This window comes from Cebidichthys violaceus, unplaced genomic scaffold, assembly GCF_023349555.1.
Source record: "Cebidichthys violaceus isolate CVI_PGR_0920_01 unplaced genomic scaffold, fCebVio1.0.p SCAF_4, whole genome shotgun sequence".
NCBI lineage: Eukaryota > Metazoa > Chordata > Actinopteri > Perciformes > Stichaeidae > Cebidichthys > Cebidichthys violaceus.
Window position 1 is genome coordinate 17,921,769 of NW_027176594.1, and position 16,638 is coordinate 17,938,406.

Here is a 16,638-nt window from a genome sequence, read left to right on the forward strand (position 1 = left end):
TTACAGCTTTTCTTTTTTGTTCTTTCTATTTCTAGAGTTTTCTTTTTTTTGACTTTTATTGGTTATTTCCATCTGTAAGGAGGATATTTTAACAAACACTGTATGAAGTGGTCTAACTAAACCCAGAGCAGTAATCCCAGTCCTTTAAAGCGTCTACAAACTAGTGAGTATAACTGATTCTACCTGCATTCTATCAGCCACAGAGCAGCAGTAGAATGCACCGGGTGATTGTTTATTCACTCTGCTTGACCTTTGCTCACCCCTTCTTCCCCCTTCATTTTTATTTTTCCCCGTCTTTGCAGATATCATTTCTCTGGGGAAGCACAGAGCTGCAATTGGGTTACGGAGCATCAGTGCAGGTTGATTTTGTTATAAAGGCATCCTAATATAAAAAAAGACCGGGGATGGACACACACAGGGCCAGTCCTACTGTAAAAAAAAAACAAAAAAAACAATAGGGAGTCAACTTGAGCACTCGGGGAGCATATGGTCACTATAGTCAAAATGAAGGGATGGAAGGATGGAGGGAGGAGAAGAAAGTAAATGAAAAAAAAGAAATTGAAAGGAAAACGGATGGGGAGGAAGGAGGAATAAAGGAGGAAAGGTACAAAGAGAGAAGCAGAAAGCAACGGGACACACTAGATAATAATAGATGATAAATGAAGGCGACGTAGTTGGTCAATGACGATATTAGCGCGTGACAGTGAAGGACTTACACAACTTTACTTCCCTTCAAGCTCAAGAGCACTCCAAACTAAACTGGTGTTTCAATCAATGCACAGATACACGGTGTGTCATTTGTCACGCACCCAACAACCAGACAAGCATCACTGTTACATTTCTGTAATGATCCCAAAACATAAAACATAAAGGTTTCCTTACTTTGTTTTTTGTTTTTTTTCCTTTTTTAGTAGCCATAAGCATGTGATAAAGGGAGCGTATGCTTATCTGGCAAAATGCAAGGCAAAACAAATCTGTGTGTAAATTAGTTTGCTCGAGGTTTTACATTCGTTGGGGGGATTTCAGAAAAGCTTACAGCAGTCAACATCAGGTGAAACTTTGATTAAAAAAGTTTATACAAAAAAAAAAAAAAAAATGCTAATTCAAATTCCCTGAGGGATTGGGAAGGAAAATCTACGCATGGCAGAGGGAGGTACTGTATGAGGTGATTATTTTTTTCTGTAAGGCAAAAATCGGTGGTGCCCTTGAGCCAGGCACCAGGCAGGTATAGGGAACGTTAGGGAGGCCATGTTGCTGCTTCACAAGGCCGGTTCAGTGGACACACAGTGATGCGATTAACTGCCTTTAAACCCAGAGGAAGTCATATTAAGAAACGCTCCTTTGTGCTTTCAAGAGCAATTTTTCTAATTCAGGTCAAAACAAAAACAATCACACTTTAGAAAGCACCGAGAGCAACCGGCGTTGAACTTTTCTGCCCTTGGTAAAAGAAAGGAGCGAAACAATCAAAAGCAACTTCAGATACAAAGAAAAATCTATTTACCTGCTTGAAGACCGCTGATAATGTTTAAAAAAAAAAAACGAGTGGAGATAACATAAATGGAGCCCTAGAGTTGTGTTGGTTGCAGCAAAGAGTCATTCTCTTGAATTTTGAAAAGAACACAGAGCCAATATGTGGGCTCCTCCATCTCCCCGACACATGAGTGATTCACCACGATGTAGGGGGACACGACGCCATTAAGACTCCCCGCTCCGTATTATCTTTACTTCAGCTCGCTCCTGCTCTTCCTCTGAAAGAAAAACAAACCTTCTCACAACTTGTTACTCAAGGCTTATCGTGCAAACGTGTGTGTGTGTGTGTGTGTGTGTGTGTGTGTGTGTGTGTGTGATCAATTGATCCAGGCATAGTCCAAATTTTACATTCAGCTTGCTTAGTGATGAAAGCACGGGTCAGCTGTGGGTGGTCTAATGGTTAAATTACGAACTGCAGAGAAAAGAGGAACAAAAAATAAAGAGGCACAGCTTGATGTACCGCCACATACTTTTTAAATTGTCTTGCATCAAATTAGAAAGAAAAATATACTCGAAGATTTCAGTCAAGGATGTTAGGGGCTAGGTTTTGTGTGTGTGTGTGTGTGTGTGTGTGTGTGTGTGTGTGTGTGTGTAAAAGTTTTTTTATAGCAATTAAAAGGGTATGATTAGCACACGATGCCCTAAGAGTGCGCAGCGGGAGGAGATGAGGAGGAAAGTTAGTCGCAAAGACAAATTCTGTAACCCATAATGAAATATGAGTTGTGAGGTAATACTTGGGCGAACATTACCTCAATACTGGAGTAATCTGACACACACTGAGGGGTTGAGCTTATTACACTGCTAATCTTTTAGCACTGTAAAACCAAGCAGCCTGCTAAATAATCCCCATCAGCAGCCAAGTAGCAAAGTCAGTTTTCAGTCTGAGCTAAAATTAGTTGGGGTTTTTTTTGGGGGGGGAAAATAAAAAATATTATAATTCATCTGAACGCTTCACAAGCTTTGCACCAGTCGGTTCATTGTGAGGATTTTATTGTGAAGGGTTTATAGCTTCCTGTTGCTTTAAACAGCAGCTGTAGCGACCGCACCAAAAGTAGACTTGAGACAGGGACAGTTTTCCTGAGCTCCGGTTGTCAGCGGATAACAAAACCAAAACGCCAGCCGCAGTGAGTTTGAGGGATGACAAAAAGGGAGGATGTGAGAGAAACACCGCCGACATCGTTTACGCTACTCAATCATCCCGTACTTACATTAGGCTGTGTGACGGGTTTCCACAGGTAAGACATTTCATCATAAGGCAAAACACATTTCCAATTCTCTTAGTTCTCATTTTCAATAATCACCCTTGCCTAACCGCTGGAGAGCGCTGTCCGATAAAACACAACAATGGAAAAAAGTATATATATAGTCACATCCCTGTTTCCAGAAGCTGAAGGTAGACTGACAACAATGTATTAGTGTTAAAAAAAGAAGGGATGTTTAAGATGAGAAAAGACACACAAAGGTGTGGAAACTGCTGGCTCACGTGTGAAGCAGAAGACGGAGACGGCGTGGGAGTGAGGGGGTCTGGGTTGAGGAAAGGTCACGACGTCGTGAGCCTGTCTGACTACCAGCTCACTCGTCTTCCTCTTCTCCGCTCCCCAGGTGAGCTGTGTGTCACTGCTGTGTGACCTTTAGCTCTGAACCCTCCGTCTACTTCTCTCTCTCTCTCTCTCTCTCTCTCTCTCTCTCTCTCTCTCTCTCTCTCTCTCTCTCTCTATTTCTCTCTCTCTACGTCTTTTAGCTTCATGCACCTGCAGACGGTACCAGTCCGCCCGCCCTGCAGTGATCGTTTTTTAAAACGGTCAGAGTCGGGGGTCAAGCGCACAATGCCCATACGAGCGTATTAGAAATACAAGTGTAATTGGCCTAGTATGCAACCTCATTAGCCTTTGGAAGCAACACTAGTGTTGGTGCCTAATAACTGTGAGCCTAATGTGCTCCTAATTAGCATCGTAGGCCATTCACGTTTGTTATCTGCTTCAGCTAGGTGAGCAGTCCAGTCTCACCAGGCCGATTACACAATAGCAGTTTCTGAATGAACTTCTTAAAGTGAAAAAAAGAAAACAAGTATACCTGTAGTGCAAAGGAAACACTATCCACATGGGTTAGTACTTTAAAATAGAAATTCACCTCAGGCTACCAACAACGCCTGCAACTAAGGATGCACTAGTACCACTTTGTTACAGTCCAAGTACTTATATTTAGATACTTGCCAGTGCTGGTATGACTACCTAATAATAGCATTTCAGTGCTAACATTGACTTTGAAAACATGTTTTATTTTCATCATAATTTTAAACGATTCATGCTGTTATTAAACAGTTATAGGAAATATAAAAAAAAATATTCTGTCTCTTTCATTTCTTTTTGTGTCTCTTTAGGAAATAAAAACATGTATACATAAATCTGACTTACTGGCGATTATGGTTTTTATTCATTCTATTCAGATGCAAACTATTACTTGGCGACCCTCCCCCGTCTTAAGCTTACGCTCCGACACAAAATGTTATATTAGTTCAATGACTCACACAGCGGTTTTCCTCTTCCCCCCACAGAGAAAAGGTATTACTAATTTTAATATGCAGAGGAGACACTGATTACTCATACGGTTGCCCTTAAAATTAATATTCCGAGTGGTGTGCAAATGTGTGGCAAAAGTAGGGCGGTCAAGATATTTTCCACGAGCAAAAAAAATGAAACATCGAGGAGGATGATGTGTTATATTTGAAGGTTGCATTTATGCATCGTCTTTGTTCTTTTGATACGATTTTCGGTTGTACAGAACCTGAGAGAAGACACACAAACAGGACATCCTGCAAACATCTCGCTTAATGGCCGCTCGACACTTCATCACAACCTGGGTTTGATAAGCTTTCAGACCTGAATGGGGTTGGCATACTGACTAAAGAGCTCATTTCAGAAGGAGTCAGCGATAAAGCCACCAGAGAAAAGCGGCTGTCCAGAACCTTCCTTGTTTCATTGCCTGAAAAGAATTGCGTGCATTAAAGCTGCGCCCCGTGTCCCCAGGTTGCTCTGAATGCAGGCTGCGACGACGCTAATGTACCGTCTTCTAGCCCGGCGAGCTGCAGCTGTCTCGCCCCGCCGCCGACTGCAAAGTGGTGTCGGCCTCGCGAGGGGAAATGGCGAGCTAGTAGCACTAATCATACGCTGCGACTAATTGGCTGGTCAATAATCTGAGCAGCTGGGGAAAGGGAAGTGACCACCGGTTGAAACTAGGGGTGCGACAATCATTACAAATCAGGCTCCTCATTACGAGACATGACCTGGCAGCCGTGGTTCAAAAGAACCCTTCTCTCACTCTCCTTGTTTATGTGGAACTACAGTGGCAATAAAAAATGATTTTGCCATGATTTCACGGGAACCATAATCCATAATCAAAAGTTGTATTATTTCCTGCTCACAGCAGACACTTATGTGTCCTACAGTCCCCCAAACGGACTCACCTGTCTGGTAGTTTGACTCATGATATATATCATGTATACTCTTGATATATACATATATACATATATACATATATATATATATATATATATATATATGTATATATGTATATATATAAAAAACAAGCCAGAGCATTTTGTTTTCCTCCTATAAAATTGGGGGGCGACTAGCTCACTAGGCTAAGAGGGTTGTCTGGGAACCGGTCAGCAGTTCGATCCTTGGCTGGGACGTGAGCTGAGTCGAAGTGTCCCTGAGCAAGACACTGTCCCCCTAGTGGCTCCCCGGGTGCCAGTCATGGACAGCCCACTGCTCCCTGGTACAGTAATAAAATAAAATAAAAAATAACAGTATGAGGATGGCTGCATCCAGAGCATTCTGCAGCAGCAGGAGACAGTAAAGATAGACCGGGCTATCTATCTCAATCAATGACAAATGATGGGTCACTTTGATGTTGATTCCACATGACCCTCGCCAAGCATAAAAAAGATTAAAAAGTGTTGTCATTCATGAAAATGCTTCCCTTCCTTTCATGATGTGCCCTCCCCCCCCCCCCCCCCCCCCCCCCCCTCTCCTCTGCTGGATTGATAAGTGAAAGTGATGACGGGCTTGTTCGGAGGTGTTGGGAAAAACTACTTTGCCACTCAATTTAATACGTTAAGCTTCCATACCGAGGTAATGATGCGAGCGTGTGCCCGTGTTTATCTGCAGATATCAAGAGTTTGTAGTGATAGCACAGCTGGCGATCCCCTCGCTGCATGAGCAATGTAAACTAACAGACCTTCAGTCGTTACAGGGCACGACTGGGTGAGTGAAATAAGCAAGGAGTAACTTATAGACTCAGGCTTACACTAGCTTTATGCCAGGAAAAAAAAAAGAAAAGAATGCATAGCTGCTGACCATTGACCAAATCAAATACAGTATGTTCCTTATGTAAACATGTGTTTATAATGATTCTGATCATAGATATTCAGCCGGTGTTCACAACTTTATTTCCATGCAATTTGAAATATACACCTAGAAACACCTAGACTTATCTACGTCATGTTTTTTTCTTTATGTTTATTAAATTCTCAGTAGGATAACTAAATGATATGCTTATCATACATATTCCAAACAAAAACACTTTACATTTATTTTTCAGCTTTTTCTGGTATTTTGGTCAGACACATATGTGTGGTATTTGTTATACATGTACGTTGGTACATAGAGGGTGATAAGAAGCTGTACCTGGAGGGACTTAGGACCCAGGGGAATGTAGGTGAAGCATGGGAACGTGGAGGGAGTCTGTAGCGTGGCAGTAACTTGCATGTGGAAGTTATGCTAATAAAGAGTTGCAGTTAACAGCAGTTTGTCCTCACATGCTTTTATGTTTATTAAAAGACACGACAATGTGTATTTTGATATTGTCACGTTTGATCCTGTAACGAGACGTGTCACCCGAGGGGGGGGGGGGGGGGCAGCAGCAGGAAGAGAAGCAATAACAACGCCTTAACTTGCCCAGCCCTGGTAATAATAGCAATGTCCGTTGTGGTTACTGTCACTCCAATGACATCAAGCAACTTTACAGAAGAGTAACAACAGCTGTTGAGTAAAAAGAGTGGGAGAGAAAAGGAAAAGAGACCAGATCTGACATGACGGCTTCATGCTAAACTGCTTCAGTTCATCAGTTCATCATGTTATGTTACCTCTTTGCTCTGTGTGTGTATCTAATAACTTATTTTAGGGCATAAATGAGAAGGTTTTGCTACCTTTTTCTTTCGGGTCTTTAACTTTCAGGTGGATTTTTATTTTTTGATAATCCACGGAGCCTAAAGGTTAAAGATGGCGGACCCCTTAGCGCCCCCCCCCCCCCCCCATCCGTAACGCTGCTCCGTGGTCCAACATCTCCCCGTGTTTGACGGAGCGAAGGAGAAGCAGGAGAAGAGCCAGAGAGACCACGGTGATGATTTGACTTCCCCTGGAGAAATGAATGCTTTCACAAAAGCTATGTTAACATAATTCAATAATTCATAACCAGTCTGATTAACTCTAGGTGTAGCGTTACCGAACAAGGACTAACTCTGGCCACAAGAGCTCTAGCCGAGGGTCAAACAAGGCAAGGCGGAAATCTGCCTCGCTCACTTTCTCTCTCCCGCTTTCCTCGTCCGTACAACTCTCATGACAAGTGTTTTCAATAAGGCGGTCTTATGACAGCCTCTCTACCATGCAGAGAAAGGCAAAGGAACACACACACACACACACACACACACACACACACACACACACACTCAGTCTTTAGCACTGTGCAGAGTGTTAACAGGCTTTCTGCCAGTGAAGCAGAAAGACTAAGAGTTTAATAAGACAGAATCATCAGATATCTGTGACAGGCAACACGTACACACAGCTCCACTGTATGCCTTTCAATCTAACAACCTAGTACGCAGTGGAGACGTTGTGTAAGCATGTGCATATGTAGTAGACGTGTATATAGTCGTGTGTTTGCGAGTGTGTCTTTGTGCAGCTGAGCGCGCGTACGTGAGTTTGTGTGGCCTGCGAACCGTCACAGCGACACAGGTCTGTCTGGGAGGATAAGAGTGAGACGTCTTATCAGCCATAAGCCAGACAGACACACACACACACACACACACACAGTGGTATTATATGCCACCTCATATCAGCTATACAGCAAGGTCTGTCACAGTAAGGGGGGGGGGGGGGGGGGGGGGGGGGGTGGGGGGAGGAAGGGAGTGGAGGCGAACGAGGAGGGGAAAGTTGAGGGATAAATAAAGAAAATGGAAAATGGGATGAGAAGAGCAATGACAGAAGAGAAAAATATATGCAAATGAGAGATTACAGCATTTCCCTCTGGAGATAAGGAGTGATAAAAAAAAGACAGTTATGGATGATCAGACAAGAGGTGTATTAGCCGTTTGCAGTTTGACAGAAGGTCCAGGAAGCAAAAGGTCTTACTATCTCACTTTTAGTTGTCCTGATCACACAGAAGTCAATGGGTGAGTCAATGGCCGACAGAGACCACTAGCCGTGTTCGTGACGCACAAGATGGACGGCGGACACAAAGACAGTTGTAGAGGCGTTCATGTGAGGTTTAAAAACACTGAGCACCGACAATGATGAGGCGAGGACGGTCCGATGCGGTGACGGACCGTAAACAGGGAGTTCGGTTTCACTTCAGCTCATTGTGACTCTTGACTGCGTTTCGCCGTCATTTAGCGTCGCAATTTCTTTTCTCCCCCGTCATCGTGGAGGCGGAGCTTTGCACAAACACACACACACACACACACACACAAACACACACACACACTCCATGTGTGAGGAGCAGGGAAAGTGGATTCAAACGATTGACTTCAACCAAGTTAGGAGGAGAAGAGCTGCGGCTAAGGAAAGGTCTGCTAGCCGCTAGATGCAGTGTACAATAACACAGGCAGGTCGATGTGCAGACACTGGTATTTATTTATAAAAATAGAAAGCTGCATGTAACTGTATAGGGAACTGTATGTAACCAAGTGACAGTGAATGTAAGAGTATACGACAGACTGACTGAGTGGTGGTTACGTGAGTGACTGGCTGCGTAAATACCTGAAGGGCTTATTTCGTAGGTTAATTGACTGCCTGATTGTCTCAAAGGCTAACCAAGCAAAAGAGAGGAAGACATTTCAGAAAGAGCAAAAGGGCCTATACGTCTGACGAAAGGCATTGAGAACTTAATGTTCACAACAACAAGGAAAGACGCCGCTCTTCTCTCACATTTAAGAGCGCTGGCCCACAAATTAGCCTCAGAAATGTCAGGAAGCTGTTCGCGGGAAGGGACAAGGGAAAGGGAAGAAGGAACCAAAAGAGAACAAGGAAAGGTCCTGATGTAGGAGGCACATTTGAGAACAAGGTCAAAGAAAAAGACAGAAATCATTTCATGACGCCACATGATTATAGAAATGTCAAAGGGGGAGCATTAAGAAGGGTATTTGGGAGTGGAAAAGGGTGGACAAGGGGATTCGAAAGTGTCAAATGGAAAACCTTTTGCCACTCAGAAAATTTGTTACAGAAGTGTGGAAAAGGGGAGGAAAAAAAAAAAAAAGGAGGAGGAGAGGGAGGAATAACAGCGGAGGAAAATGACTTGGGAACACAGGCCATCATTCATTGGGAAAGCAGGCCTGACACTTCTGCATCAATAATTCAGATGACTACGGCTAATGAGCGAGATCCAAACAAATCACCCCCGAATTCCATGGGAGAACATTGAAACATTTCCCCGCGCGAAATATGGCAACATTATAGCTGCAGTCTGGGCTGTATTGGCAACACACAGGGGAAGGGGAGCTGGATACAGTATCCATTCTCTCTTGAACCTTTGAATTTTCACAATTTATTTTCATCAGGGAAAAAAACGGGGGCAGCATTGAGCGTTGGCGTTAGCGCATGTGTGCGTAAAAAAAAGAGGAAAAGACAGAAATAAAAGCAGGAAAACAACCAAAGCCGGTGACACAGCGGTACTGGCTGCAGGGCAGGCGACACATAGAGACATAAAGACGAACCCAGATAGCACTATATGGCAGGGCTGAGTCTAGATCAAACCCAGTATGGTGTCTGGCACTGGACGGATGGCCCGTGTGTTCATACAGCCTGGTTGGTTAATGGCGACAATAAGTGTGCAAAAGCTATCTTTTTGGTCTGTACCATAAAATCCATGGGCAAAGACAACGTAAACTGTGGGCTCAGGTTTATTCTCCAATGAACAGGTCAGACAGCAAAAACAAAACAAAAACAAGACTCAATACTGCTTACACAGGTTTAAGCTTCATAAGCCCCGGTCTAACCTCAGCAAGTGACTCGGGTTATGCCCTGAAGGGCCTACCCGGTAGTTTATTGCGCCTCTGTGTGCAGAGGTAGGCTCTTATTATTCCGATCCACTTATTAGACTGCTCCCTGGGTGTGGTAGCAAGCCCACTACTTTGAAATCTCTATCTCTCTGTAGACGTATAACTCTCTAGATATATAATTCTCTTTGCCTCAGACCTGCTGCCCTGGACCTTTTTTTTTTTTTTTTTTGCTTCTCTATCTTTTCCTCCCCTGACTCCATGGGCCTAGGTATAGGAAGTGCTTACATTGGTTCTTTCTTTGTGCTGTAGTCAGCCTTAAGACAGAAACACAACACAAGCTAGATATAATATCTAGCAGGGCTGGGGTGATGAACGAGGGAGTATTGAAGGGATATAAATATCCTTTCTCTCTCCATGATTATTTTCTCCACTCCCTAAAGGGGCATGTAGCAGGATTTTAAAAGGGCAGGGGTACATCACTGTGTTTTTTATTTATTTATTTAAATTAATTTCTTTCTCTCTCCAGGTCTGTCACTATCTTGATCAGCTAATCCTTTCCTCAGACTTTTTTTTTTATTTTAATTTTTTTATTATCTCTTTATCTATCTACCCCCCTGTGCAACTAACCTGATTAGGAAAATAAGGGGAATGAAAATGTACTTCTTAAATATTAAACTTTCTAGGGCATGAATAACAGTGGCCAAAAAGTGCCACTATCAGCGCTCTGGGGTCCGGTTTCCGACAGTAAAACAATTCTCCATCGGCACGGTACGCAACTTTGTTGTTGCGAGGAGTTGTGCTGTACTGTGCAAATCTGAAATTTCACCGCAAACTTATGAAGCAAGACAGCTGACCCACTCTGCCCAGATGTGACCGTGCACTTCCTTAGCTGAACCTAACGTTCAGTCAAACGATATGCAAAAGAGGAGATCTTACACACGGGTCACACGGCCCGTGTGTGTGAGAAAATGATGTAATATAGTGGAGTAACATCTAAGACCTGCTAAAAGCACTAAGCAGCCATTCATCACTGAATAAAACCCAAACAGTCCAATGTGTGTTGAGAACGAGTGCAGCTAAACACTGGACTTTTACGGATCCAAGCTGAATGCTAACGAGCTAACAGCAGCATTTTACAAACTAATGGACATTCCCATGGTGATATAACCGCATGTAACATTTGGTGTTTTGCCGCGTTAACATGCCTCCTCTGTGTAGGATTACAGGATATTTTAGCGAGTTAGAAATGTTAGCATGTCATGTTAGCATTCGTCTCAAGAGTACAGGAAGGATCACAGGGATATTGTCATTTGTTCTAGAAGTTTTGGGTGTTTGTGAAACCTCCTCAAACGTGAGGTCGATGCCCAATAAAAAGCCATGAACCAAGATGGCGACAGCTAAAATGCCGAACTCGAGGCTTTAAAACTGTAGTCCACAAACCTCAGGGTGACCTCAGGGTGACTAAGTCCTCTTCTTATATACAGTCCTTGGCATGCACAACTATAACACATGTTCCAATGTGTTGTAATCATTTACTAATTCCATTAAACAGAAGGAACGAAAAGCAAAGTTCCCCGGGTGGAGCTGTGAGCTACGGGACGACTGTTTCAGGAGGACGGAAGTAAAGCGTCGGAGATGCTTTGTGACAAGTTGATGGTGGATTACTGTTTGACAGTAAATGTCGAAGTTGATGCTAAAAGCTCCAGACTGCTCTGAAGGCGACCCAGCAGGAGCTGAACACTGAACTGACCAGTGTAGCAAAGCCAGGTCGACCCACCTGGAGAGGCAGAAAAAGGAGAAGAAGTTTGCAGCTGACCGTCTCCAGTTGGAGCAGGAGAAAGCCTCCCTGCTGAAGGAGACCAAAGCCTCCTGTGTGGCTCAAGGTGAACAGCAGAGGATGAAGACTCCAAAAGCTCCAGACTGCTCTGAAGACGACCAGGAGGAGCTAAAGACTGAACGTGACCAGTGGCAGCAGGAGAAAGCCTCCCTGGTGGAACCAGAGCCTCCAGTGGTACAGAAGATTCCTGTAGACTCCGGGCCGACATTGGAAAATCCATATTGGTTATACCAATAAAATAATTCATAAAAATTTGAAAATATTTACAAAATGTGAAATATTCCAATATAAATTCACAAATAAAAAAAATAAATGAACAAATAGACAAAGCAAGGTTTGCTAAGTTACCTTGCATGTGTCATATAAAAGCTTTGTTTCATGGTTAAATTCAGGGGACAAACCTTCAACCTTATTATCATAATGTAATTTTGATTCTTTGAAATACAGGCCCAACCTATGAAAGATCAAAAGACTGTTATATCCTACTGCCATTTTGACCAAACTTGCACCCAGTTCACAAAATATTACTTGGCCAATCTCTTCTTAAACATATTCTACTTGAGTCTATTTTGCAGCTTTAAAACACATCAGCAATATATAAAATGAATATATAAAAAACACAATTAAGAGAAAATATAATTTAGGATAAAAGAAACTAGTCAATACGATGACAAACAGACAAATAAACAATGCTTTGAATACTGAGGATTGAAGTATTAATGGTAACAAACTGATCTGAATGTGTGGATGATTCAGGACCGCCTTAATGGACTTTTAACCTTCAGCCAAGCCCGACATTTTAGAGCCGGAGCTTGAAGTGGCCGGGGCGAGCCGAAGGGCAGAAGTTGGTCGGATAAATGCAAAAAAATTGCCGCGTCACCATTTTGTCCATTTCCAGCTAAATAAGATCTCCCTCCGCCTCCTCCACCTCCTCTGCCATGGCCTCAGGCAGGCAACTGGGAAAGAACATTTCTCACATTATAACCCCTCAATATCTCTCCTGTGGCTCTGTCTGCGTGTGTGTGTGTGTGTGTGTGTGTGTGTGTGTGTGTGTGTGTGTGTGTGTGTGTGTGTGTGTGTGTGTGTGTGTGTGTGTGTGTGTGTGTGCGTGCGTGCCAGTATAGAATGTGTGGCTAGCTCCTGTCTGCTGCTTGGTATACAGAGTCTCACAGGAGAGACCAAAGTTAAATGTTTGGTGGGTTCAATATTAAAGTCGACGGTTTAAAGCCGTCGATGGCAGAGGAGCAAACGGAACAACAGCTGGATACATTTCAGCGAGGTAAGTGATTGAGAAGAGCTCTCCCTGTCACTAATTAGATAATGCAGAGGTGTCCTTGAGCCGGTCAGTGCCTAACAGCACACTGCGGCTATAATGGGCAGCTCCCTGGTGGAATCTTGTGAATGTGAATCAAGGCATTGCTGACAATAAGCAGCGGTGTCCGCAGACCGTCCCCTCGGTAAAGACATTGTTAAAAATAGGGGATTATGCAAGTTATTACAGTTTTGGTGGTCAAATGAGTGAGTGTCTTCAGTGTTGAAATATTATGAAGAGATCGATCTACAAAGACTGTCTCAGGTTCATAAAATAATCAAGTTTATATCTTTGCATTTAACCATTATGGCCATTATACATCAACTTTACTCAGCTTGTTATGAATAACAAAAAATATAACATATATTAAGTGACTCATATCCGGCACATTTGCATGATGGACTCAAGTGCTCATGTGAATTAATGTGAATCGTCTTAAAGACAATAAACACATTTATACGTTATCGTTGCAACTGCCTCTGAAGCTAAATGTGAACTTTACAGGAAGTGAGAAATGTGCGCTCATTTGGTTTTTTTCTTTACATCCTCATTCTAACGGTTGTGACATATTCATTATGCATTTCACAAGCCATCAACATTAGTGACAGGAAAAAAAAATGAGGTGTTTACAGTGAACTGGAGGGCAAATATGTCAGTCTCAATAATTCATTCAATCTCTCTCTTATTCAAAAGCTTTCTTTTTTTTTTTCCAGCGGTTAATCCGTCCATTTATTCATCAGTTTATTATTCCACTCAGTCAGCTCTTTCATCATCCCTTTGTGGACAATTCTTTATACGTTCATTCAAATATTTGTCCACTTGTCATGTATTTGTACAAGCGTTCCATCGTTTATCAGCTCCGCACTTTGCCCGCTCAATCAATTTCCTCTTCATATGCTAAGTCAGCTGCAATAGGTGCAGATGAGGTGTTGCGACATGGTTTTAACACACCTTCCCCCATAAGGAAATGTAAAAACAAACTAAGTCTGCCCACTAGCCTAAATAGCAATGATTTGAGAACCAAATTCGAATCAGTTGAAGCAGAATATATTTAGCACCAGGGTTGAAGTTTGGCTCCGGCTCATTAAACACAAGAACCAGAGTCAATCAATGTTCACAGGATAACAGCATGGCAGGCTACAAAGAGGAACAAATGCAGCAGGCCTATTGTCTGGAGATGATCGAACCGTAAACCTAACTTTGGGAGCAAGAGCGACAGAACAGAAGAAGAAGATTTGTATTTGTATCTAGATTTTCACATCTCTACATGATAGCCAGCTTAGACAGCTTTTGTGAGGTTATTCACCATTATCCCAATCATGGAACTACTCCACGATCAACTTATTGAGTGTTTGTTACGGCGATCCATAAAAAAAAGTCACGAACGATGCTCGTGTGAGATGACAGCAAAGGCCCAAAACGTTGGTCACACAGATAATACAACCTGTGACTGAACATGTTTAGTGCTGCACCACTGACCTGCAGGTGAGCTGGACTGTGGTATTATTGGACAACAGACATACATGATAAAGTCTCACAGTCTACTGAGATGGTTGAAAACTCGAGTACAAGGAACTCCAGTATTTTGTCAAACTGCTATTGCTATTAATATTAACGTCAAGAACAAAAACTCAGCATACTATCGGCATAATTCAAAGTAATACAAATGCATCAATAATAATGTGCAGTATTTTTCATAAAAACAAAATATCTACAGCTAACAAAAAGCAGGAAGGACCAACATATAACTAAATAAAATAACATGCTGCTTCATGTCATCCCATAAACATAGATTATAAAATATTACCTGAAGGATAGAGTGGCTTTGGTTTACATTGTTTTAAAAATGAGCACAATACTCATAATAATAATTCAGGGTCACAGATTCCATTCTCTTGTAGGCTTTTCATACAAAAAATATCAAAACATGTCATGTCAGCTAACATATCACCAATATAGTGACTTACATATATGTGTGTCTTTACTATTATTAGAGCAAATTACTAATTTAACCAACACAATTGTAATCGATTCAACAGCAGGTGAACAGACACAGTATGTCAGCTGACCAGCCTTTCAGCCCAGTGACAAATGTCAGATCGACAAAACAAGTCACGAGAGCTTCCGTTTGGCTTCCCTTTCAGATTACCAACTCTAAAGTCAACGATAAAAAACACACGTAGGTCCCTTAAACTAAACCAGCACTGGTTACAGGCTGGTTCCTGCAGCGACTTAATTCATCTAGCGTTCAGCTATCTTCGAGGTTGATGTGATGTTCTCGCCAGCATCGTCTAATTTCCATATTATTAAGCTCCCGTGAAGTAAAACGCAGCACTTCCTGCAAATACAAGTTTCAAAATAAAACCCTCGTTGGCGACAAAGCCAGCAGTGCTTTAAAGTGACGTTTGTGATGCTAAAATATTATAAAAGTGTCAATGTAAACACGTAGGATGTTTTAATGACATTGGTGCTCCAAGACCGACTATATTTTTACAGAATACTGTAGATTAAACAGTAGCTAGCTACATTAGCTTGCTAACGTTATATCAAACCATGCATACGTTTGTCATATTATGCAAAAAGAAGAAGAAAAAAAAGCTTAATTACACAGGAAACAGTCCACCACAAAACGTAAAAAAGACAGCTTGTAAGCAGTGCTTCTTTCAATTGACGCTACATCATTCGAGAGGCGTTCACTGTGCCCTAACGAGTAGTTATTACAACGTCTCTCTGTCAAAAACGTCCTGTCTATTGGGACTGATGCTCGCTAGCTTAACACACAACAGTGCATTTCCTTTGCACGCTCATTACATTAAACAGCACAACAATGGTCGCTGAAATGTGCATGTAAGCGTTTGGAGCGTTACCTCCTTCTTCTTTTGTCCTCCCCCGGATGGCAGACATAGTAGCAAGAGGAAGAAAACAGACAGGACCGACAGGTTAACAAGGGATGAAGCCCAAACAGACGCCATGACGGAAGGATGCTCTGACTGAGAGACACGTCTCCGCCAAGTCATTGGATGCCGAGTCCACCAATCAACGGGAAGAGAAGAGCGGAAGCTACTGGGTTTTGTAGTTTTGTTATGCACACATACATTTAATAGCACACTACGCTTTATATTCACATCTAGAGGTCATTCTTTTCATTTAAACTTTGGAGGAAGTCTCTATTAGGAACGATTGAAGCCATTATAATTATACCCAGGCTCTTACCAATAAGCTATTTAAGTTTAATACACTGCAAACACTAATACCATACTTTTAAAACACTTAACATGGCATCCTGACCTCAACATTGTAGCCTAATGAGAAAGGGGCACGCTAGCTTTGATTTAGATTGATGCAGTAAAGAAATAATGAACAAACAAACGAAGGCTATGGACAGCTATGCAAAAGCCCTTTGTCACAGATGAGTAGTAAAACTGTTTTAACGTATAAATAGGTCTTAACGAATAACTAACAGGATAGAACCAGGCACCACATCCACAGTTGCATGAAAATTGAAATTTCTGGTTTATCAGCTGCATCAAAAATGCAGACATAATTAGGTTGACTGATCTTGTTTATTAAGCAGTCTTTTGTAGCTTTCCGAAGCACATCAGCTGTCAAACAAATACTTATATCAATGTTCAGCCAAAGTCACCATAAAAAAATGCTCTGTGTTAATCTCCATGCTGCCATTTT

General features: G+C 42.2%; 1 protein-coding gene across 2 annotated transcripts in view; it reads right to left on the bottom strand.

The window, feature by feature from the left end:
• LOC137885197 (tumor suppressor candidate 3) overlaps positions 1 to 15,949 on the bottom strand; it is a 67,818-nt gene extending 51,869 nt beyond the window's left edge. The window contains exon 1 of one of the 2 annotated variants that reach the window (XM_068727354.1): positions 15,822 to 15,949. In XM_068727354.1, the coding sequence (XP_068583455.1) occupies positions 15,822 to 15,926 (105 nt within the window). In that variant the 5' untranslated portion in view covers positions 15,927 to 15,949. Of the gene's footprint in view, positions 1 to 1,501; positions 1,717 to 15,821 lie in introns of those variants that run through there. The other variant, XM_068727355.1, reaches the window with a different exon arrangement.
• Between the last annotated feature and the right edge of the window lie 689 nt (positions 15,950 to 16,638).